The sequence below is a fragment of the Paramormyrops kingsleyae genome, chromosome 5 (genome assembly GCF_048594095.1).
Source record: "Paramormyrops kingsleyae isolate MSU_618 chromosome 5, PKINGS_0.4, whole genome shotgun sequence".
Classification (NCBI taxonomy): Eukaryota; Metazoa; Chordata; class Actinopteri; order Osteoglossiformes; family Mormyridae; genus Paramormyrops; species Paramormyrops kingsleyae.
Window position 1 is genome coordinate 36,665,720 of NC_132801.1, and position 25,723 is coordinate 36,691,442.

Below are 25,723 nucleotides of genomic sequence, written 5' to 3' on the forward strand. Positions count from 1 at the left end.
AAAAATTATTGTAGTTTTGTTACATCAGCACCCCCAACCTTCAAAAGAGGTTGTAAAACTGTATATTTTTGCATTTTTTTAAGTACAAGAAGAAAATTAGGGTTCTTTAATACCTTCAACTTTCCAAATGGATCCAGTCATTGGGATAGTGTGTAGTTTTCACTTACACAATTGATCCCTAAAATGTAACAGTTTGTATACTCACTTTTTACAACAGCTTCAGGTTCAGGTTATTTAAAAGACACACAGGCCACAATTTTCAAATAGTTCATACATGCTACACAAATGTCACCGCAGCTGATGCCCCTCCCCTTTCACCTTGCAGATGGTAACCACACAAGATGACTCCACTCTGAGCTGAGACTGGCTGGGTTATGTGGGTGGCCCAGCCACCAGGGGCTGGCTAGCTAACACAACCCTAAGGCCTGGGTCTCAGTAGCCCCATTCCATCAGGGTACATGTACATTGCTCTTTCCTGGTAGCTTTCATGGGGGGGTTCTTTGCTACATCATATTTTAATTATATTTAATTTGCAAAGGCAGGTCCTACATTGGGTTCAAGCTGAGGACATAGCTCTGTGGATCCATAAGGCACAAAACCCCTCTACCATACTAAGGTAACTTGAGTAATTCAACCCTGAGTATGTAGCTTCAGGGATGAGAATCCAGATGAGAATCCACATCTTCAAATTTTTCCAACTTCCATGGCTGATTTAGCGTTGTTAGAAGAAAATCCTTCTGGGGAAATTAGAAAAGACCACATATTTAGAGATTATACTGATTTCTTGTCCCATGATGATGACTGGTTTCTAAGTCGATTTATCCTTGTGGAGCTGTGTGCTGACCTGGGGCTGGCTTTACAAAGGTAGACTTTGAGGAAATGTGCTCTACCTGTTCCATTGAAAATTCTGTCCACACTTCCACTTTATCAATGTGCAAATTATCTGCAATGAAAAAATGCATCTCATTAATGTTGTGGAACAAACTTGAAAATGGTGCTTCGTGCGATGGCTGGCTTCCAAGTAAGATAAGACATTTACTATTACCCCTTTGGTCAAATAGGCCACATCTCTTACAGCAGCCACTATTGTATTTTGTGACCCCAGAACAGTGTCCATCAGCACATGGCCAGATGGTTGCCCACCCGTTTCCAAGGCACGGGACTGAGTGCAGCCAGCACCCTAAGATGTGCTCGGCACAGCAGCACCATCAACGCCTGGAGTCGCGTCCCCAACATGGGGGTCACCTTTTGTAATATTGTCTGAAACAGAATAAATAGCAATACCGCATCTGCTGCCTGCTCAGGTATGGTTTTGATCCATATAAGCGGTTGATCACTATAACTGTCATCACTATTTATGGGTTCCACTGAATAGATATACACATACACACACCCGACATATGTATATATAGACTATATAGACACATACACACTGCGTGTAAAGGGACATCATTATTTGCAGCCTGCTATTCTGAACTATATTGACTATGTATGTGATTATGTTGTTCACTGAGATATCTATAGATATTTCTATGCAGGTACATTTTTTGTTGACGGCTGGTTTTAATTCATAACTATAACTAGGTGTGGACATAACATTGCGGTGTGGGGACAACATTACAATTTCAAATGTGGGAGTGGTGAGTCCAAAGCCTGCACTGAGCTCGTACTATTCACTCCATCTCCTTAGCTTCCTGCGGCAGCCTGCTGAATATGCATCATGAGTGACACATGACTGTCTCACGATAATTTTAGCTTGCACCATGCCGCAGGGGTGTTTTTAAGCATGTAGCACTTCAACTTCTCCACACCACTAATGCCTTGTTCTAATCAAATAGAGAAGTGATTTTCTGCAAGAGACCCTCATGATCACACCATTTTCAGTGTAATGGAAGAATTACATGATGATATCAGAGTGCGGTTAAGCATCTCTCTGTATTTTCCTTGAGCTGTATGGTTGACTAAGACATGACTAATGTCTATGGAAAAACTTCTGAGGTGCATATAAATAGATTGATTCACCTTAGTCAATCACCTGTGTCGTATATGGCCAAATACAAAAATACAATTAATAAATATAGTATTTGTGAAAAGTGTTATCTGTTTCTACAGTGCTTTTTTATACTGTGTTGATAAGACTGATTCACCAACACACCGCAGGGCACACACACACACACACACACACACACACACAGAGCCAATTTAGACTCACCAGTCAATATGTAAGTAAGGCATTTTAGGGGGGACAGAATGTAATTGAATAAATGATTTGATTGCCCTAAAACTAAAGCAGTATTGCTTCAGAGTGTTATATATTTGCGTTGCAAATGTTTAGTGATATCTGTTTTAAAATAAATGTTGCCCTGACATATGTTATGGCTGGGGATATGTGGGGTGGCACCTCAGGAGGCTTTATAGTGCATGGTGGCCACAGGTAGAAAAAAGACCCTGAAAGTGGCAGCGTGTGGCTCAGTGAGCTAAGCCTGTGTGCCTGTAATCACAAGGCCACCAGTTCAAACCCAGCCTCAGCATGTCTGTGGGTCCTTGAGCAAGGCCCTTAATCCCCAGCTCCCTGGGTGCTGCTAGGGGTAGCAGCCCTTCACGGACAACTTACTCTACAACGAGTAAGTTGAGGGAGGTGTAAAGACAATTTCCCCACAGGGATTAATAAAACATTGATGATTATTATTATTAGTGCTTCTTGGCACACCATAGTGGAATGAACTGGTGGCTAAGGTGCTCAGCCCTGTGCCATCTTGGCCTTCCTGAGGAGTTTATTCAGGCCTGAACTGATGCTGCTCCCTCAGCAGACCACAGAGTAGAGAAGTACACTGGTCACTATGGATGAATGAACCATCCTCAGCAGCTTTTTACACATATAAAAAGACCTGATCCTCCACAGAAAGTAGTGTCTGCTCTTGCTAAGGTTAATTCAGAACTGGTCTGAAGTCCTTAAGGGAACTAGAGCACCCTTTATATATATAGATATAATATGTTCAGTGCAATTAAATGCTACTGTTCTGTACAAACATATGACAAAAAAACTAAATGGAATTCTTTTACAGTGCACATGTGAGTAAATTCTGTCTATTACGAGAGTGTTGGAGTTGTGTAAAATGTGGCCTCCATGCATATGTGTTGAAAGAGGAAATTCTGCTGTGGCAAGAGGAAGCCAGCTATATTGCTGAAAGAAAAAAACAGCAGCCACGACCTGGAGATATGACCTTTTGACACTGACAGTATTAAATAGTAATAGTAAATAGACAGTATTGCTATCTACAAATTTCAAAATATCCTCAACACCAAAACACCAAGCATAAAGGGATAAATAGAAGCTAGCACTGTGGAACTTTTTACTTTTCACAGACACTGTTGTTTCAACACTGAAAAGGGCATTGACAAAGCACCTGGAAATGACTATGGTGTGTAAGGGCTCTAATGAAATGGCTTCTTTATTCCGTATTTTTCTGCACTTTACTTTGAAAAGAACACAGGAGTGCATTATGCAAGAAAATATAAGTTATGAAAGTTGCCGCTATGAGGTGTGTGAAATTAACATAATAACCAAACCCTGCTTCAAAAAAGAAGCTTCATAGAGCTAGGGAAGTTGTATTTCTGGGCAAGTTAACAATCACAATTAGACATGCATACACCAATTTTCAACGGTAGTCAAAACTTTCTAATTGTATAACTAAATGACATAGACATCCAATAAAGTGTGCTTTAAGGAATAGATTATGCCAGAAAATACACACCATTTCATTTTCAGAGAATGTTTTTTCATACGTATTTGGCTACCATTGTAAATTGGTAGCTGCATGAAAATTTGAGCCTATTCAAAATTATGTTGTTTTTATTTCATTTTTGTTCATTTTACCCCTCAAAAGTAGATAGCGACATAGCTACTTAGGTAAAACAATGACACAGTGCCAGCTATTCCTGACATATTTTAGCTTCTTTTTCGGACAGTTACAAGACATACAGCGCCCTCCACAATTATTGGCACCCCTTGTAAAGATTTGTAAAAAGGGTTATTAAAAATGCACCTTTCAGTGATGGAGCTTCTTCTCGCACTGAAAAAATGAGAAAAATCCAACCTTTCTTTGAAATAAATTTATTCAAAGAAAAACAGATCCTTCATCAAGAAATAATCCTTTTTACAAATCTTTACAAGGGGTGCCAATAATTGTGGAGGGCACCTTAACTTCAGATTTTGTAAGCTTTACATAATCTCCATAAGAACAAAATAGCATCTGATTGCTCTAGACTAAAACTATGAAAGATTCAGTTGGCGGGGATTGGAGAAAAAACTTATTTTCTAACTTTATTCAATAATTGAAGTGTTTCAATCCTTTTCTGACCTTGGGTGCATTTCCCAAAAGCATAGTTGCTAACTATGTTAGCAACTTGCATAGTGCAAACTATGCAAGTATGACACTGGTGTTTCCCAAAACCATAGTTCGAACGAACGTTCACAAACACTCATTGTTAAGTTGTGTAGTTAGAACTATAGCTCTCAAGCTGTATAATGTACAGTATAAAGCACTATATGTTAGAAGCTTAGTTTCAGGTGACTACGTCATCAATGGTGGAAAATGCAGTTGAAGGAGGGTAGACACCATCTAAGTAAGCTGAAAATATGAAAATATCTTGCTGTACAATTATCTATAATCAAGCGCTTTGAAAATGTAGTTGTAAGAGTACTTATGTAGTTCTCTGTATGGCATGATTGTTCACCCACCTTGTTTGTGCTATATGGTAGAATTCATTACATTGATATTTATTTAGAGCTACATGATTATGACAAATCGAGTAATATTGCAATATTTATAAAACCAAAAAGGACATTAAATTACTCGAAATAAACAATTGCCAAATAAAACTTATCTAACAATAGTGTTATGTGTCATTGCTATTTTTGAGTTGTTAATATTCTTATTGCTGTTATATGACTGACACAGTAAATTACCATTAATAATGTAATACTGGCACAACTGTTGTATTTAGAAATAATATTACAAAGTTTGTCAGTTTTTGCACACAACCCGCTGGGAAACAGTCGTACTTCGGATATTAGTTTGAACTAACATACTATGATGCATCCTCAATGCTAACTTCCCTCGTTGTACAGGTAACACACTCCTTGTTCATTTTCTTCCCTTCTGCATTTTTTGCTGTGTCATGAAACAGTAAGATTTTTCAGCTGATATAAGTCTACAGTAATACAGTTTATGAAAGTAGAATCAGAGAGGAGGGGGAGCCCTGATACAGATATTTTCAAAATACAGAGCTCACTTGCCGGTGTCACACTCTGCCCCCTACGTCTGCCTGACTCTCCAGTTTCCTCCCTGGCGTGGTCCTAAATAAGCCATGCCTGGTGCTTGTTCATCTTACATCTTGTTCCTGCCCTTGTGTTAATCACTCCCAGGTGTTTGATCCTTGTCTGTATTTGAATTCAAGTGCTTCCTAGGCCTTGAGTTCCCCATATGTGTCATTAATGTTGCTGCCCGGTTAATCCCTGTTTTGTTTCACTTCCCCTATAGGTCTTTTAAACATCCTTTTTGTTTGTTTTTTCTTCTTTTGGGGACAGTGTATGGCTCAGTGGGTTAAGCCTCTGTGCTTGTGATCACATGATTGCTGGTTTGAGCCTGGCCTTGGCACATCTGCAGGTTCTTGAGCAAGGCCCTTAACATCCAGCTCTGTGGGTGCTGCTATGGGTGGCTGCCTTTCATGGCCAACTTGCTCTCACCTGCACAGAGCAAGTTGGGGCAGGCAAAAAAAGAATTTACCTGGAACCATCCAGTTACAGATGCAAGTGGGAGTGACCCATCTGGAGAAACGCATCCTGACAGTCAAAGAGGGTAATCTTAGGACACCCATAGCTATGACTTCACAATCCCCAGGTAGACTGGGCCACAGGGGAGCTTCGTTCTTGGTCCAGAAGATGAAGTCCTATGTCCCACATCCAGGAGTCCCTGGCACAATGTATTATCTGTCTGTCAACCACCCTGATCTCATCTGGTATATTTTTTGTGAAAAAGAAAGACGGAGGTATCTAGCCATGCATTGACTACGATGAGCCAAATGCCACCGCCTGCAAGCATCAGGAGCCCCTCCCTCTGATCCCATCAGCACTGGAACAGCTACACAGTGCTTGACTTTTGGATCTATGCAGTGCCTTCGATCTCGTCTGGATCCGAGCAGGTGATGAGTGGAAGAGCACCTTTATCACGTCCTCAGGACAATATGAGTATCTCATTATGCCCTATAGTTTAGCCATCAGTCCCTCCATATTCCAGGGATTCATGAGCCAGGTCCTGGTAGATATGCTAAATTGAATTGTTATAGTGTATATTGATGACACATGCATTTATTCCTCCTCTCTCCAAGAGCATGCCTGTCACGTCCGTTGGGTTCGTGACAACCACTTATTTGTGAATGGTGAAAAATGTAAATTTCACCGGACCTTGCTAAAGTTCCTGGGTTACCTGATACAGCCAGGGAAGGTGGGGATGGGCAACATGAAAGTAAAGGCCATTCAGGACTGGCCCCAACTGTACACCGTGAGGAGGAGCACCAGCATTTCCTGGGTTTCACTAGCTTCTATAAATGGTTTATCAGGGGATGATAGATGGCTTTCAGTATGGTCGCTTTCCCTCTCACCTCACTGCTGTATGGGGGCCAGATTAAGTTGGTCTGGAACCCGGCCGCAGAAATGTGTCACGTCGCGGGAAGCAGGTGAGCGGTGAAGCAGGCAAGCAAACCAGGAAGTCGAAATAACGGGATTTATTCGGGTAACAGGACCGGGGAAGCACAACAGGCAACAACCACATGACATTCAACGACGGATCTGGGGAAGACTGACTCAGACGAGGACTAAATACAAAAGACAAGCTAGACATAACAGGACTCAGGTGATCACAATCAGGGCTGAACACGAGGTAACGAGGTGGGCGTGGCACACATACGGAGCGGACGGAGCGGATCATAACAGAACCCCCCCCCAAAGGCGCGCACACCGGGCGCGCCCGAGAGGAGGCGACGGACGGGACGAGACCGGGGAACAGGACCTGGAAGACAAAAGCAAAAACATCAACGAGACACCGGAAACAGGACAGAGACACAGAACAGGAACAAGGACCAACAGAAAGACAGGACCTGACAAAGAACAGGAAACGCAGACAGGCAGACAGAGAAAGGAGACACAGAGGGGACAGAAAACGGAGGAACAACAGGACGAGGAGTGAACACAGGAGACACCGAGGGACGAGGAGCAAAGACAGGAGGGAAAAAGGGGCCAGAAGGGAACGAAGGAGACACAGAGGGACGAGGAGCAGAAACAGGCGGGACGGAGGGAAAGGGAGGAGGAACCAGGGGAGCCCGAAGGAACCCAGGCGGGCGACGGGCAGCGGCCGGAGGGGCCGCAGGCGAGAGGGAGGAGGGAGCAGGAGGGGACCACCCAGGGGCCAAGGGAACGGGACGAGGGAGTGACGGAGGGGACACGGAGGGAGCAGGAGGGAACACCAGTGAAGGCAGGCAGGAGGGGGAAGCCGCGGCAGGCGGAGGCGCAGCCGAAGCCGGGGAAGGCGCCGTCCGACGCCCAGCCGGAGCAGGGGGGCCCGGAGGCGGCCGACACGGAGCCGGAGGCGGGACCGAGGACCGGCACCGAGGATCCAGGGGGGGACCCGGCGGCGATCGCCGACCCCGAGCCGGAGGACCCGCAGGCAGCCACCGAGCCACAGCCAGGGGCCGATTGGGCGAGCCAGGGGGCAGGGCAGGCGGGACCCGGGCCCGACGCCTAGGTCCCCGTCCCTTACGGGACACCGAAAGGCGGGGTCCTGGGGGGCGTCGGCCTTGCCGGGGTAAGGGCGAGGGAGTCAGGACCTCTATGGAGGCAACAAGCGGGGCAGCCGGAGCCTCGGGCGTGGCCGCAGGCGGGGCAGCCGGAGCCTCGGGCGTGGCCGCAGGCGGGGCAGCCGGAGCCGCGGGCGTGGCCGCAGGCGGGGCAGCCAGCGCCGCGGGCGTGGCCGCAGGCGGGGCAGCCAGCGGCGCGGGCAGGACGGGAGAGGCGGCCTCAGACCGGGCCACGGGCAGGACTGGAGAGGCGGCCTCAGACCGGGCCACGGGCAGGACTGGAGAGGCGGCCCTAGGCAGGGTCGCGGTCACTTGGCCAGCAGGGGGTGCCTCGGAGAGCGCTTTGGGTGTGCAGTCAGCAAGGGGCACCACGGGCAGAGCGGCCTCCTCTGCTGCTGGCGGAGGCGAAGTCAGGCTCTCGGGTGTCTCAGTCACGTGGCCAGCAGGGGGCGCCTCGCAACGAGCGGTGGCAGCTGCAGCAGGCGGTGCAGCTGGAGCTGCAGGCAGGACGGGAACAGGCGGGTCAGGAACAGGCGGGTCCGGAGCAGGCGGGTCCGGAGCAGGCGGGACCGATGAGCAGGGCTGGACGGGCAGAGCGGCGGCCCCAAACAGGGCCGCGGGCAGAACGGGAACGGCGGCCTCAGGTATGGCCGCGGGCAGGATAGGAACGGCGGCCTCAGGTATGGCCGCGGGCGGGACAGGAACGGCGGCTTCAGGCAGGGCCGCGGGCAGGACAGGAGCGGCGGCCTCAGGCAGGGCCGCGGGTGTGTGGCCAGCAGGGAGCGCCTCTGCGGGCGCCGCCATCACGTGGCCAGCAGGGGGCACCTCTGCAGGCACCTCGGGCGTGTGGCCAGCAGGGGGCGCCTCTGCGGGCGCCGCCGTCACGCGGCCAGCAGGGGGTGCCTCGGCGGGCACCTTCGACACGCAGCCAGCAAGGGGCGCCTCAGCCGCTGCAGGGACTGCAGGCAGGACAAGCAGGACAGGCGGGTCAGGCAGGACTGGCGGGTCAGGCAGGACTGGCGGGTCAGGCTGGATAGGTGTCGCCGCGGGCAGTGCGGCAGCAGCAGCAGGCGGTGCCGCGGGCAGAATGGCGGCAGTAGCAGCTGGTGCTGTAGGCGGTGCTGCGGACAGAGCGGCGTCAGCAGCAGCAGGCAGTGCCGCGGGCAGAGCGGCGGAAGCTGCACCAGGCGGTGCCGCGGGCAGAGCGGCGGAAGCTGCAGCAGGCGGTGCCGCGGGCAGTGCGGCGGCAGTAGACGTGGCCCCTTTAAGGACCAGGCCAGTACCGGCTCGGTTACCTGCGTCGGTCTCTTCCGCAAACAGAGCAGGTGCCTCAGTTTACTTGCCAACCTCTCCAACTCATCCAATGGAGAAGTTGGGGTGAAGGCAGCAAAGTCTCCCCGAAGCTGTTCAACAAGCTGGGCAGCCTCTGGAGAGTCCCGCACAGCCGGATCCTCTACCACTCTCCAGTACAGCTCCTGGAGGGTAAAGTATTGGCTGGCGAGGGATGGAACAGGCGAAGCAGCAACAGGTAGGCAGGTTTCCAGACACCCGACGGAGGGAGAAGCGATGAGCGAAGTTGCACCTATGACGATCGCCGGTAAGTCGTCAGGTTTTCTCTCTCGCTTCTTCTTTTTTCTCCGAGCCTTGGCTATCGGTGGAGGTTGGGAGCTGTCGGAGAGCTCTCGTGGTGGGTCATTAGACCGCTCACTGTCAGACCGGGTCGGCTTCACCCGTTGATCAGTCACCCTTTCCCGTAGCTGTCGGAGATTGAAGCGCACGTCCTCTGCGAGATGCGCGTCTTCTTCCAGGGACATCTTCTCCAGGATGTCCCGGCTTTGGTAGACCAGAGCCCGAGCTCCGGGATCCTCACGAATCTCGGGTTGGGCTAACCAATATAGGACCTCATTCACCAGGCCGACATAGTCGTCATCGGCCAGGGGGGGTACCCTCTCTCGGAGATCCGTCATTCTGTCACGTCGCGGGAAGCAGGCGAGCGGTGAAGCAGGCAAGCAAACCAGGAAGTCAAAATAACGGGAATTTATTCGGGTAACAGGACCGGGGAAGCACAACAGGCAACAACCACATGACATTCAATGACGGATCTAGGGAAGACTGACTCAGACGAGGACTAAATACAAAAGACAAGCTAGACATAACAGGACTCAGGTGATCACAATCAGGGCTGAACACGAGGTAACGAGGTGGGCGTGGCACACATCAGGAGCGGACGGAGCGGATCATGACAAAATGGCTTTCCGGCATCTGAAGGATCTTTTTTGTTCAGCTGCCACCCTAAAGCAACCCAACCCAAACCTGCCGTTTGCCATTGAGGTTGAAACATCCGAGATAGGGGTTGGGGCCGTTCTTTCCCAGTGCCAGGAGGGGAGTGGGACATTGCACACATGTGGCTATTTCTCTAAAAAAATTGAGTCCTGCTGAATGCAACTATGACATTGGGAATAGAGAGTTGTTCACCATCAAGCTAGCCCTTGAGGAGCGGAGGCATTGGCTGGAGGATGCCATACATCCCTATGGGTTGTGGACGAACCACTGCAACCTACAATATCTGAAGTCGAATACCGAAGCGAGTAAATACCCGACAAGCCAGGTGGGTCCTCATTTTTACTTGTTTTGACTTCAAGGTGACCTACGTTCCTGGGGTAAAGAACGTAAAACAAACACACTGTCCCACAAATTCTCCACACTGGACGAATGAGAAGAACTGGTTCCGATTCTGCCCCCTTCCTGTTTCCTGCTTCCTGTAACCTGGGACCTAGATGACACGATCTGGGAGGCTCAGTGTGACAAGCCTCCAGCCCACTTCCTGGTAGGCAAGATCTATGTGCCATCCGTGCTTCACGTTGACATCAACTGGTGGGTCCATACCTCTCTCACCTCCGGTCACACCCTGATCGTGCCGATCCTCCTGTGCCACGCCCCCCTCATTAACCTCATGTGGATTCCCAGTGTTTAACAGCTGTTTCTGATTGTTGTCATTAGTCCAGTGTATTTAGTCTGCGTTTCCATTCGTTTCCCCAGTCCGGTCATTGACGTTACGTGCGTCTTGGAGTGTGTTACCCCAGCAATAAAGCCCTTTTTGTTTGTATTCACGGCTTCCGTCGCCTGCTTCCGTGTTGGATCGTGACACCTCCGGCCATCCTGGTGTGGCCCTTACTGCACGCCTGCTAGCCCTGTGCTACTAATGGCCCGGTTGGTGGGAGGAGTACATACTTTCATATCCAGTGTGTGCCCAGCAGTCAGCAAGTCAGACACCAGTGGGTCTCCAATCGCTTCCAACCCCACAATGCCCCTGGTCTCACACCACACTTGATTTTATTACTGATATGCCATCAATAACTGGGCAACTCCATTATCCTAACCATTGTGGATTATTTCTCTAAAATGTGCCAACTAATCCTTCTGCCTAAACTCCCTTCCACTACAGATTTCACCAATCTCCTCCAGACATGGGTCTTCTGGATCTATGGATCAGAGGGCCTCAGTTCTCGGCAAATGTCTTCCGTGCTTTCTTGGCTTAACATCTCCCAGAGGTTCTCCTCCAGCCAGCATCCCCAAACCAACACCGTGACAGATAGCACTAAACATTTGCAATGCATACCACACATAACATTCTGAAGCAATACTGCTTCAGTTTTGGGGCAATCAAATCAATTATTCAATTCCATTCTGTCCCCCCTAAAATGCCTGTGCAGTTTTAAAAAAATCCATGGTATGGTTACTGAGTGTGGCACAGTGGCACAGTGATTAGCGTTTCTGCCTCACAGCAAGAAGGTCTAGGGTCCTCTCTGTGTACAGTTCGCATGCTCTCCCTGTGTTTTCTTAGGTCTTCGCCGGGGGCTCTGATTTTCTCCCACGGTCCAAAAGTGTGCAGGATAGGTTGATTGGTCTAAATTGCCCATGTGAGTGTTTGCGCCCTGCAGTGTGTTGGCGAGTGCCCAGGGTTGGTTCCCCCCTGTGACCCCGGTTGGGATTAAGTGGTTTCAGGAAATGAATGGATGGATCTATGACCTATACAGATAGACAAGCACACTGGGCTCGCCACTGGGTTGAGTATGCCCTGAACTCCTGTCGGACACCACCCCCTCCCCTTCTGGTGTGTTCCAGTGTACCAGCCTCTATTGCTCCCCTGGGACTCCTGACCAGGCCTGGCCCCAGTGCTAGTGGACTGATTCTGCAAGAGCCATGCCATGTGCCTGTCATGTGCCTTCATGGGTGGAAAGTGTCCAACAACGAAAGGCCCAGGTGGGCCAATATTGCTGCCTCAGGCCCTCCTTCCATCCCAGCCAATGAGCGTGGTTATCCACCAGGCACCTGCATCTCCCTGTCTACTGCAAAGTGGCTCCAAAGTACATTGGCCCCTTTCATGTTCTCCAGCAGGTGGGACTCACATCATATCATCTGCAGCTCCCTCGCATATACTGTGAGAATGCCTACTTGTGCAAAATAAGGACTGATTCTAATTGACTCCCTTTATATTCCCCAGGGAACCTCGTGGTCGATGCAAGGTGTCATTGCTTTGAATGTGGTCACCATATAAGCATTTTCTGCTTGTCTCCTTTCCTCTCTCAAACCTAGTCTTGTGTCTCTATCTCCGTAGAATTTACCTTCCCACCTACCAGACCTTCCAGCTTTGTGACCTCGATTACATCTGTGGCTGCTAAATTTGCCCTTGTTTGCTCTGTTCTGAATAAAGCTTGGCTGTTTCTGCCCACGCTGTCTCCCTGAGCATTTTCTGGTCTCACAACAATCGTTTCATTCATTGATAGTTAAAAGTGTTTCACTAAAATAATTGTACCCCTCCTCCCCCCGGTGGCAGCTGTCAAAATAAAATCTTTTTGATTTAAACCCCACCACTACTTACCAGCAGAATCATGTCATCTAAAGGTTATTAAAAATGTCAAAGGTTTCCAGTGCGTCATTCTACAGAGATTGAGTTTCTTATACAAGGTGTAGCATCTATGTGCTTGGTCTCTTGTGAAAGGAGTTTGCTGGTTGAGTCTGTAACTGAAAACTACATTAATAATGACTAAAGAGGTTCATTTCAAGAAAATGCCCAACAATTCGGGATTCATTATCCAAGTTATTCTGCTTAGTTAACACATAGGACATCTAGATAATGTAATTTATCCAAACCTAAACATTAAAGCAGTAATTACTAAGCCACTCCCAATAAGTATTGGCAGTGCAACATTAGGACTAATTATACTCACCATTCTAGCAGTAATTTAACACCGCATGCATGAATATGTCCCCTTAAATTAACATATAACATTAGTAAACTGGAGTAAATGTTGGGGCCATCTAATATTATTATGAACTACATGGTGGCTACTATAGATGTGACTTTTATGACAGAATTTGGCAACTCTGTTCATTCTTCATAAGCTTCCAGTTCACTTATCTCCCCCCTCATTTTCTTCTGTTTCATTCACTGTTTTTGCTGTGTAATTCCTTGCTTCACCTTTAAGAACTTCACATAGAAGTTACATATCCCATTCCCCTTCTGCAGCCTTTGCGTTTCTGTGAATGTCGCTGCCACTCTCCAGTTGCTGCCTGGTGCTAAGTTTAGCCAGCCTATGAGGAGTCACAATATGCTGATATGTAGAAGACGTGTATGACAAGGAGGGTGCCACAGAGACACGCAGACCCCCTTCTCCCCTTCACTGCAAGGTAAATGCATGCTGAAAAGGCAATCTTGATTGTCTTCTAATCCAATGTTTGTCTTTTGTGAGTGTCAACAGTTAATATTTGTCTCACATAAGTTATCCCTTTGTGCCTTGTGCAATCAGCTAATTAATAATGATAGGACAACCCCAGGTGGGCCCACCACCCGCAAGGGGAATGTCAGGGGTTCGGTGCATTGTGGATCGGGTGGCGGCCAAGGGAGGCCCTGGCGGTCCGATCCCCGGCTGACAAAACTGGCTTTCGGGACATGGAATGTCACCTCTCTGGTGGGGAAGGAGCCTGAGCTTGTGCGTGAGGTTGAGAGGTATCGACTAGATATAGTCGGGCTCACCTCAACACATAGCTTGGGTTCTGGAACCAATCTCCTGGAGAGGGGCTGGACACTCTTTTACTCTGGAGTTGCGGCGGGTGAGCGACGCCGGGCTGGGGTGGGGCTATTGGTGGCCCCACAGCTCGGTGCATTAACACCAGAGTTTACCCCGGTGAACGAGAGGGCTGTTTCCCTGCGCCTTCGGGTCAGGGATAGGTCTCTGACTGTCATCCGCGCTTATGCGCCGAATGTCAGTTCGGAGTACCCGGCCTTCTTGGATTCCCTTAGCGGTATGCTATTTGGCGTGCCGCGGGGGGATTCCATCGTTTTGCTGGGGGACTTCAACGCTCACGTGGGCAATGACAGTGTGACCTGGAAGGGGGTGATTGGGAGGAACGGCCTCCCTGATCTGAATCCGAGTGGTGTTCTGTTATTGGACTTCTGTGCAATGCATGGTTTGTCCATAACGAACACCATGTTCGAGCATAAGGGTGTCCATAAGTGGACATGGTACGAACATGCCCGGGGCTACAGGTCGATGATCGATTTTATAATCGTATCAACTGATCTGCGGCCCTCCGTCTTGGACACTCGGGTAAAGAGAGGGGCAGAGCTGTCAACTGATCACCGACTGCATGCCGGGGGAGGTAGGGGACATTGAGTCTGAATGGACACTGTTCCGGACCTCCATTGTGGAAGCGGCCGTACGGAGCTGTGGCTGCAGGGTGGTCGGTGCCTGTCGTGGCGGTAACCCCCGTACCCGATGGTGGACACCAGAGGTGAGGGGGGCCGTGAAGCTGAAGAAGGAGGTTTACCGGGAATTATTAGCCCGGGGGTCTCCAGAGGCAGCTGACGGGTACCGGCGGGCCAGGCGGAATGCGGCTCGGGCGGTCGCAGAAGTAAAAACCCGGGCGTGGGAGGAGTTCGGTGAGGCTATGGAAAGTGACTTTCGGTCGGCCTCAAAAAGGTCCTGGCAAACCATACGAAGTATCAGGAGGGGGAAGCAGCTCCTGGTTCCTACTATTTATAGTGGGGGGGGGGGGGGGGGGCTGTTGACCTCACCTGGGGACATCATCCGGAGGTGGAAGGAATACTTTGAGGACCTCCTCAACCCTGCCTCAGATACATCTACGCATACTGCCTTTGAGACATCTGAGGGCACAGAGCCCGAGGGTGCTGGGGGGGAGTTGCCCATCACTGAGGCTGAGGTGGCCGGGGTGGTTAAACAACTCCGTGGTGGCCGGGCCCCGGGGGTGGACGAGATCCGCCCGGAGTACCTGAAGGCTCTAGATGTTGTGGGGCTGTCGTGGCTGACACGCCTTCTCAACAGTGCGTGGAGGTCAGGGACAGTGCCGCTGGATTGGCAGACCGGGGTGGTGTTCCCCTTATTTAAGAAAGGGGACCGGAGGGTGTGTTCCAACTACAGGGGGATCACACTTCTCAGCCTCCCTGGGAAAGTCTATTCCGGGGTACTGGAGAGGAGGGTGAGATCGATAGTCGAATCTCAGATTCAGGAGGAACAATGCGGTTTTCGTCCTGGTCGTGGAACACTGGACCAGCTTTATACCCTTGCAGGGGTACTGGAGGGGGCCTGGGAGTTTGCCTATCCAGTCTACATGTGCTTTGTGGATTTGGAAAAGGCTTACGACCGGGTTCCCCGAGGTGCTCTGTGGGGGGTGCTTCGAGAGTATGGGGTCCGGGGTCCACTGTTGTGGGCGATCCGGTCCCTGTACGAACGGAGCAGAAGCTTGGTCCACATTGCCGGTAATAAGTCGGACGTGTTCCCGGTGCGTGTTGGGCTCCGCCAGGGCTGCCCTTTGTCATCAGTCCTGTTTATCATATTTATGGACAGGATTTCTAGGCGCAGCCAAGGCTTGCTCACAAAAGCCTTCTAAATTTGTGCTATCAGTACAATTAGCAAATTTCATTTAAGTTCAGTCACTGTTAACGAGAACAGCTGCATGGGGATCTTCTCCATTCATGCACACCTCAGGTATTATATGAGCCAGGAAATGTTCAGCTAAAACAAGCCATTCAAAGAGAAATTAAAGTATTTGCATGTAACATGACAGGGCAAGCAAACTACCTCAAAAAAGCAGACTGTTTTATGGTTTGAAGTATATCTTTTCATATTACTATGAATAATAATAAAGGTAAAAATAGAAATAAAAGTAAATAGAAATAAAGGTAAACACATTACACTAGCAGATTCATGCTACATGGTTATATGAATACTAGATTAAGAATTGACTGTACTGTGCAGAAATAAAAAAAGAAAGTATATATGTGTATAATGTCTGTATTTAGTCTGACCTTCTATACAGTGCAGCAGCCCAATATAAAGACATAAGAGGAAGAGTAAAGGTCACTCTTAAAGTCATGAGAAAGAACAGTATGAAAGTAGAAGGGAAAGAGAAATTAGACAGCCATGGGGGAGTTTAATGCTTGCAGTTTAATAATGTGGAAAATGCAATGGCCAGAGCAGTATTTCCATACTTTATATGTAATTAAAGTTTAACATAATTAAGAGAAACAATGGTAATATCACAATACACAGGTAGAGCTGGGCGATATGGCCTAAAAATAAAATCTCTGATTTTTTTCACAATAAATCCGATTTTCGATTTAAATCGATTTTCCCCTCCCCTACTCAAAATCAAACTACAGATGACAAATAAATGGTTCAAAACAAGTTTTAACTTTAACTCTAAAGTAAAAAAAAAAACAATAAATAACTCACCACTGCAAGACTGAACAGAGCTCAACCGGAAACTGTGAATGCCTGGAAAAGGTTATCTAGAATCCTTTACTGGAAAAGACTGTAAATGAACGGACTACAATATATATACATATATATGTATACTGTTGGAGTCAAACTCCGCCGGGTCCGTTGATGAGAAGAGATTCACTGCACAGTCGAGGAGTAGTTGCAAGTCACCAGTTTATTCAGATTATAATCAGGGAGCGACTATCTGACATACATTCAGCATGTACAGAAAGATGCTCGAACCATAGGGGTCAGCACCGGGTCTTTATAGGCCTTTTGGGGTGTGGCCCCCCTTTTCTATCTACGTGACTACAACATATTTTGACATTTGCTCTAGTTAGCCAGTGAGTACATGTTCCCCCCCCCCCCTTTATGTTATGCCAAAGTTAAAAGAAGCATTGGTAACGTGATGGGTTCCTGCCTCCTTGGCGTCTGGGACGAGGTCATCTTGACCTGTTCTCTTGCCTATCAGTTCCTGTTTTCCCAACTTCATGGAGTGAGATCACCCCATCCTGTAGGCCTAGTCTCAGTTCCCATTTTTATTGTCTGCATTATATTAGACAGTGTTATTAGACATTAGTAAATTAATATTTGGATTATAGTGAAATTAACCCCTCATTATTGTATGATGCACCCCTCAATACATATTGTCTGCATGAGGTGGGAAAGTTTTCTGAAATGCCTGCTATTTCATTGTATTGTTGTGTATAAAAATTCTATAAAAATTGATCAATAAAAAAAAAACAAAATAAAGTGCAATCTGACAAGCCAAAAAAGATGCTTGTAAATGAGATGGCAGACCACGCCATTGTAAACACTTTTAGAAACTTGTAAAAACTTTTAGCATGTTAATGAATCCCGGCTTTTCCACAGTATGTATGGGCACCATGTCTTTTGCAATATACATCGCGACAGCGTTTGTTATCGCCTTCCACCGTGCCCCATTCTTATCATATGGCACACAGTTCGAAAACGTGTCAGGGACGGTTGCTTGCTTAACTTTGGATGTTGTGCTGGTGCTGCGGTTATTTTAATTTCGTTGGGAGCTGCACTTCTCCCACTCCGCTGTGTGCCTATGCTTTAGGTGCTGGAATAAATTTTCCGTGCTGCTTCCTTTGGTTGCAACAGTTTTTAAACAGACTTTGCAACCAGGGACTAGTCTGTGTCCGACGGTGTAAAGCCGAACCATTGCCGTGTTGTTTGTGAATGTGCTACAGTGTTTGGGTGCGCCGCACTAATTTACCCGTGGATAACGGTGCATCGCATTAGTTCCGCTTTTGGCGCTCGCGTGTAAAATAAGTAATAAAATCGATTTTCATAAAAACACATCGTCCTGAACTGTAAATTCGAATTAATCGATAGAAATCGATTTATCACCCACCTCTATACACAGGTAAATTAATCTAAAATCTTCATTCACTTGCTTAGTAGGTTGTAGAGTGGAGAAATATCAGGATAAAAAAACAGGATTCATAGAATAAAAATTATATTTAAAAATGGGGGCCATTTAAAACCATCAAACCTCATTAATGAAAAGCCTCAAACAAGTAGCAAAGCACCCATCTGGCAGAGTCATCGATTACCGTGTAGCCCAGTGGTTTTGGAGTTTGTTTCAGTGTCTAGAAGGTCTCGGCTTTGAATCCTGTAACATGCAGAGTAAGTATGTCATTATTAACCACAACTGATCTGAAATGCTAGATGCTTTCTCAACTTGCACTTTGCCCCCAAACTTACTCTACCTGGTTATTACATGTGTGTCTGCTTCTCTCAAGAACAAAGTGCCACTCCTCCATATTCAGGATCATCCTATTGTGCATAGTACCTTGCATAGTACCTTGCATTACACCAAGGAAACTCTTAATGTGCCTAATCCCCTCCCATTCATCTGTGTCTACAGGACCAGAATGCCTCACGCTTATCCTTTCCTCACCCCTGAGCAGAAGAAGGAGCTCAGCGACATTGCTCAAAGTATTGTTGCTCCAGGCAAAGGCATTCTTGCAGCTGATGAATCTACAGGTAAACAAAGAACTACTGCTCAGTCTTGTGAATTCGGTTTCTGTGTCGGGGTGACGCAAGTCCCCTAAGATGATGTTTAAATGACTGTGTCTCTTGCTCCTTCCCTCCACCAGGCAGTGTTGCCAAGCGCTTTCAGAGCATTAATGTCGAGAACACTGAGGAGAACAGGAGGCAGTACAGGCAACTGCTTTTCACTGCAGATGACCACGTGAAGCCCTGCATTGGTGGTGTTATCTTCTTCCACGAGACCGTCTACCAGAAGGATGACAGTGGGAAGCCCTTTCCCCAGCTCATCAAGGAGAAGGGCATAGTGGTTGGCATAAAGGTTGACAAGGGTGTGGTTCCCCTGGCAGGAACTAATGGAGAGACCACCACCCAGGGTATGAACTTCAAAACCATGTTGCCACTGATTATTATTACTTACCATCTGTGTGAAAAACCTACAGGACATGGCAGAATCACATGATTTTACTGGGACCCTCCAGAGGAGATGGGCAAGCAATCCAAGAGTATTGAAAGTCACTGCTTTGTTCACTAATTTAAGCAAGCATGAAGCACAAGCGTAAGCCAAACGACTTTCTCAATATCACAAGTCAAACTTGCTTTATACTTAATACATGGAAGTACAGTGTGTCGAGGAGCTTGTCCCCCAACATCCACACCCTCCCCATGCTTCATAACCCACTTTCCTTATTATGCACAAATCATCTTTTTGCCCTTTTTCTCTGTCTCTTCCTGCTAGGATTGGACGGGTTGTATGAACGTTGTGCTCAGTATAAGAAAGATGGTGCTGATTTTGCCAAGTGGCGCTGTGTACTGAAGATCTCTCCCACCACTCCTTCTCACTTGGCCATCATGGAGAATGCCAATGTCCTGGCGCGATATGCCAGCATCTGCCAAATGGTGAGGGCTGATTGGTGCTCTCAAAATCAGCATCCGGCAACATAGAGTAAATGCATACACACACACATGCACACATTGATATACAACAATGATATACAGGCAGTCCCCAGGTTACGAATGATATCAGTTCCCTAAGTCTGTCTTTAAGTTGAATTTGTACGTATGTCAGAAAAATAACAATACAGTACAAAATAATAATCATGATTATACAGTAATAATAAAAAGTACATAATGTACTGTACGTAGCTCCATTCATTAATACGAACCACTGTGTTTATCCTGAATTTTTAATAGAGCTGTGGAGGCTTTATGGAAGCCTGTTCGTAAGTGTGAGCTGCCCATAATTCAGACGTTCTTAACCCGGGGACTGTCCGTATAAATATGCTTCCTACTGTTACAGAGCTTATAGCTTATCATGCAGTGTGTCTGAGAAATAACAGTTGCCATTGTGATCATTTTGATATACATTTAGTAATTTCTGAAAAATATTTCAGCATGGCATCGTACCTATTGTGGAGCCTGAAATTCTCCCTGATGGAAACCATGACCTGTAGCGCTGTCAGTACATCACTGAGAAAGTCCTGGCTGCTGTCTATAAGGCTCTGTCTGACCATCACGTCTACCTAGAGGGGACCTTGCTGAAACCCAACATGGTGACATCTGGCCACTCTTACTCACGCAAATATTCACCCCAGGAGATCGCCATGGCTACTGTCACTGCCTTGCGTCGCACCGTACCGCCTGCAGTTCCTGGTGAGACGCATATACTGCTCCTACCTACTGGATTGCATGCGATCCGGGTTTGGGGGAGGGGTAGGATTTCCCCTGGGTAAAATTTGCTAAGTGTATAATATAATTCAAGGCTCCCTATAAAGTGTCAGGATCCCAGAATCTGCCAGGGTATCCATGCCCTACATCACCCCTGATTCCACCTATACTCTTCCCCCACCAGCAGACACGGACCAACATGTGTTACCGGAAGATTGCTGATTTCATACAAGATTCTGGTTTTTCCATGAGTACTTCCCCTAGATCAATTAAAATATACAATGTAAATGGATAGAATTACAATGCATATATAGAAGCATTGCCTTCATAATTGTTTTTAGGTTTTATAGCTATATAGCAGTGCTCGTAATAGATACCTCCAGCATCCAAACACCTACCATCCTTGCCCTTTCCTGCTCAGGTATCACATTCCTGTCTGGAGGCCAAAGTGAAGAGGAAGCCACCATCAACCTGAATGCCATAAACCAGTGTCCCCTGCACAAGCCCTGGGCGCTGACCTTCTCCTTTGGCCGGGCCCTGCAAACCTCAGCACTCAAGGCATGGGCTGGCAAGAAGGAGAATGGCAAGGCCTGCCAAGAAGTGTACATCAAGAGAGCCCTGGTTAGCTTGACTGCTGCACTAGTCTCTGTGTCAAGAGCACAAAATAACCCAAAAAGAGATGACTGAGTTTCATAATCAAGCTGTCTTCTTCTTTTTACAGAGCAATAACCAGGCCGCTTTGGGGAAATATGTTTCTTCTGGAGACAAGGGAGCTGCCGCCGGAGAATCCTTGTTTGTGGCCAACCATGCGTATTAAATACCATCTCACTCATGTCCACACTGTGCTACTTGCATCTTCACAAAAACGGTCAGCTATAGCCTCATGTTTTCACTTACTGGTGTTTTTTTTTATATTCCTTTTATTTTTCTACACTTGGTGCTAATGTCTCTGTGCCTCAGGGGTGTTGTAACACCTACTCCCTGTTCTGGATTTGCCAACTTCAGTTTCCTCCTTTACTCTTTCAGTTCAAGAAATGTTTACTAAATGGATATAAGTCTAGTGGTGTGGTAAATATAGCAGAAAAAATCTGCCTGTAACCCTTTCTTATAATCGAGAAAAAATGGAGTCACATTCATTAAGTACAGTCAAGTAGACTTTATTGTCATACTATCCTGATACAAGTAATCAGTGGTATGAGATAACATTCCTTCAGGAGCACAGTGATACATAAAGACAGCAAGTGACAAAAGGAGAGATTCACGGTCATGTGAATATGTAATCAATGGAAACAATGTAGCAGGATAAGACTGACAATGAATAGTAAAATGTCCAGTTGCAGGCGGGGCTTGTATTTGCCTTCCATAAATGTGACTACAACACAGCGTTGCCCCTAGTATAAGCCCAGTGCAAAAACGTCCATGAGAGTACATGGTCATGGCAAGTACAAGACACAAGGCCGGGGAACATGTGACATAAATATATCTGTACTTTTAGTCTTACTTGGTCCATAGTGATGCATAGTCTCTGATGGGAATGGGGCTTGGAAGCTTGGGGGTGCTGTCCTTCATGTCATGGCGCAGGAGGAAGATGAGGCAGGGGGTGTGAGGAAGGCCTAGAACAGTAGCTGTAACAGCAAACCTCTCAGGGCAGCACCAAGTCCTAAATAATCCCGCTCCCCCATAACACCTGCAACATTCAATCACTGGCACCACTTAATGCTACAGCTTAATATTGCATGTTTTTATACCAATGAAATGAGATGGAGTGTCTGCAGAAAACTCACCAAAACAGGATCAAGAACATTCGGTAACGCTTTAAATGACCTGCGCCTTCATGGTGCCTTTATAATGCATTCACAGAATATTCAGTGCACTTTCATAATGCATTCATAGGACATTCATAAGTGTGTAAGTATTCCTTAACATCCTAACAGACCTTAACATATTTAATATACATTAATAACGTTAATAACGCCACACACTTAAGTGTGGGGTTTAAGTGCATTTAGGCTAGGTACGTGCTTTGGGTGAAGAAACATGAATATTTGGGCATGTAAATGACCCTTAATCACATTCTGCCACTGACTTAATTGCATTTAAGTGCATTTTTCACTATGTGCTCTGGGGGACTGTATTAAGTCACATGTCTCTACATGGCCAAACGCAATACCGCAGTTTTCAGAAAGCTAAACACGTAACAAAACAAAACATTTCATACATTTAGAAACAAATGTTTCAACCCAAAACGCATGTAATAGTATATAGAAATATACAGGGAAGCCTAAAAGTAGTCTGTATAGGTATAATAATAAATTGATGTTTGGGGCTACTTTTAAACGTGCCATCCCGGAGGCCGCTAAAGCGACAACAGGAGATGACGAGGTGGGTACTGACAGGACACTTGGAGATGACAAAGCAGGAGCTGATGGGACGGTGTTTTAGCACAATATACAAGTTTGTTGCCATTAGGCAGAATTCAAGTGACATCTGCCAGCACACTTAGTAGGTGAATCAATTAGACTAAATGACTGGTCAGTTAAAAATGATTCTTTCAATTAAAATGTAAGTAAAAAAATAATTTAATTTAATAATAATTATTATTATTAACATATAATTTCAAAAGAAAAAAATAGGCTCAAAGGAAGTAGTGTGTCCTTGCAATCCTAAGCCACAGTGTGTGTACTTGCTCTACTGCGAGAGTGGGGCAGACAAACACGTCCTCGTCTTGATGTACTCCAACTGACCGACACTGAATGAATCACGTGTGTACAGTTTGAATGCTTCGTTTTGAAGTGATATGAGACGCCATTTGTCCCATATTTTTTAATACACATATATATATATACTCCTGGGTAAAAAAAAATGGATCAAACCCAAAATTGCAAAATGTGACAATGCATTGTGTGGCCAAACTTCATGTGGCCTTCAGATTAGCTCAAGAACGGTGTGTAGAGAACTTCATGGAATAGGTTTCCAAGGCCAAGCAGCTGCATCCAAGCCATACATCACCAAGTGCAATGCAAAGTGTTGCATGCAGTGGTGTAAAGCACGTCGCCACTGGACTCTCTGCAGTGATGAATCACGCTTCTCTGTCTGCCAATCTGATGGACGAGTCTGGGTTTGGTGGTTGCCAGGAGAACGGTACTTGCCTGACAGCATTGTGCCAAATGTAAAGTTTTATGCTGCAGTATTCAAAGCTATTTTGGACAATTTCATGCTTCCAACTTTGTGGGAACAGTTTGGGGATGGCCCCTTCCTGTTTTAACATGACTGCACACCAGTACACAAAGCAAGGTCCATAAGGACATGGATGAATTAGAGCAGAGACTGCGAGTCAGGCCTTCTTGTCCAACATCAGTGCCTGACCTCACAAATGCTCCCCTGGAAGAATGGTCAAAAATTCCCATAGACACACTCCTAACCCTCGTGGACAGCCTTCCCAGAAAAGTTGAAGCTGTTATAGCTACAAAGGATGGACCAACTCCACGTTAAAGCCTATGTATTAAGAATGGGGTGTCATTAAAGTTCATGTGTGTGTAAAGGCAGGTGTCACATTCCCAATCCCAAATACAAAATCCCAATACTTTTGTCAATATAGTGTATTACTATAATTAATATAATATGTTTATATAATTTATTAGATAATGTAATTGATATTTCATTATATAATTATAAATTATAGCATATATTATATATCAAATACCTGTATATAGTAATAATAATATAAATACAAATATAAATTATACATATACAGTACTGTAGATTCTTTAGATTCTCTGTGTTTTAGAGAAATTAGTTTTGTTAAAATATCAATTTATTATTTTACATTGTAAATTAACCCCCCCCCCCCCCCCCCATAACCAAAGTAAACTCATCACTACAGGCTAGTGTTGTAAACAGTGAAACGTTTTCCTTTTAATAAAACAACTGATATCGTATTGGTCATTTGTTTTTCAACGCATCCAAAAACTGCAGAAATCAAAGTCTTTCTGAATTTAAAATTGAAAAAAGAAAAAAACACGGATCACAACAATGTGAAGTTTTCGGATTTGGTATGAAAGCCCTCATACAAATACATTTGTTTCAGAATTATATCATTCAGTTTTTTGTGTGATAATCAGCCCAGTTAACTAAGAAATCCTGTTTCATGGAACACCCCCAGGACACTCTCTAGCTCACAAGGTGGGGTTCAGGGGCCTGTTCCACAAAGCAAGATTTAATGTTATTAGTCCTGATGATATTTGAGCTGAATCTGTTTAGCATTGAGCAAAGGAGACTAAGGGGGGACATGATCCAGGTCTATAAGATTCTACCAGGTCTGGATGCTGTTCAGCCAAATGGCTACTTCAATATTAGTTTAAATACTAGAACTCGTGGTCATTAGTGGAAATTAGCGGGAGAACATTTAAAAAAAAAATTGAGGAAGCACTTCTTTACACAGCGTGTAGTTAGAGTATGGAATAGTCTTCCTGCTAGTGTAGCGCAAGCTAAAACCCTGGGTTCCTTTAAGTCAGAGCTTGATGTGATGACTGCGTGCGGGCGAGCGGGGAAGCAAGCGAGAGAGCCGTGAATAGGACAAACCGGGGTTTATTTAGGTCTGACAGGTAGACAAGGGAACCACACAGCAAAACCACGTTAATGACATACCTGGGGAAACAGACTTGAACGCGGACTGAAATACACAAGACAAGCCGAAATAACAGGAAACAGGTGATCACAATCGGGGTAGCGCGCATAGGTAATGAGGGGGCGTGGCACACACGATCGAGATCGTACAAGGCGGACGTGACACTAGATAACTCTGAGCTATTAGTTAAGTTCTCCCCAAACGTGCTTGATGGGCCGAATGGCCTCCTCTCGTTTGTAAATTTCTTATGTTCTTATGTTCTGATCCTTCAAAAGTCAGATTTAAAAAGGAATGAATGCAAAAGCAGAAGTCATTGACGAAAAGATTAATCGACCCAAAAACAGGTATTCCCCCTATTTATGAGTATAATGCTTTGGAATTCAGCTCATAAGTTGAAATCTCATAATTACTATTAATTACTACTAGCACTAGATAAATTGAGATGGGATAATAATGTTGCAGTCAGGAGTTGCCAATCACAACATAAAGGTGGGGAAGTGCGACTACAGACAAGATGCAGTGGTGGCGACAGGAGAGATCTAGATGTGGCTGCCAGAGTGAACTGGTAAAAATTTCTGGCTGTAGTTCACAAAAAAAAAAGGTCATGATTTGCATGGGGCCGATAAGGGGACATGAGAGGAGGAAAAAAAAATAATGGGAGGGGAAAAAAATAATGAGTACTTCTACGAGATCCTGCAAGAGAGTTTTCCTCCCCACTATCTGAAAACAGAGTGTTCGTATGAAACCTTTCATAAGCAAAGAAGCAATTACC

The 25,723-nt window shown here is 46.2% G+C and overlaps 2 protein-coding genes across 2 annotated transcripts; both read left to right on the forward strand.

Moving 5' to 3' along the window:
- The first annotated feature begins 13,429 nt into the window (after positions 1-13,429).
- Positions 13,430-21,156, forward strand: LOC111835819 (fructose-bisphosphate aldolase A-like). Its single transcript, XM_023796509.2, has 7 exons — positions 13,430-13,545; positions 18,535-18,653; positions 18,767-19,033; positions 19,396-19,556; positions 20,051-20,309; positions 20,746-20,945; positions 21,046-21,156. Exons 1-5 carry the CDS (start codon positions 13,490-13,492, stop codon positions 20,108-20,110), a joined length of 663 nt encoding a protein of 220 aa, XP_023652277.2. The 5' UTR covers positions 13,430-13,489; the 3' UTR covers positions 20,111-20,309; positions 20,746-20,945; positions 21,046-21,156.
- Positions 20,207-21,141, forward strand: LOC140590968 (fructose-bisphosphate aldolase C-like). Its single transcript, XM_072712810.1, has 3 exons — positions 20,207-20,309; positions 20,746-20,945; positions 21,046-21,141. Exons 1-3 carry the CDS (start codon positions 20,207-20,209, stop codon positions 21,139-21,141), a joined length of 399 nt encoding a protein of 132 aa, XP_072568911.1.
- Positions 21,157-25,723: the final 4,567 nt, after the last annotated feature.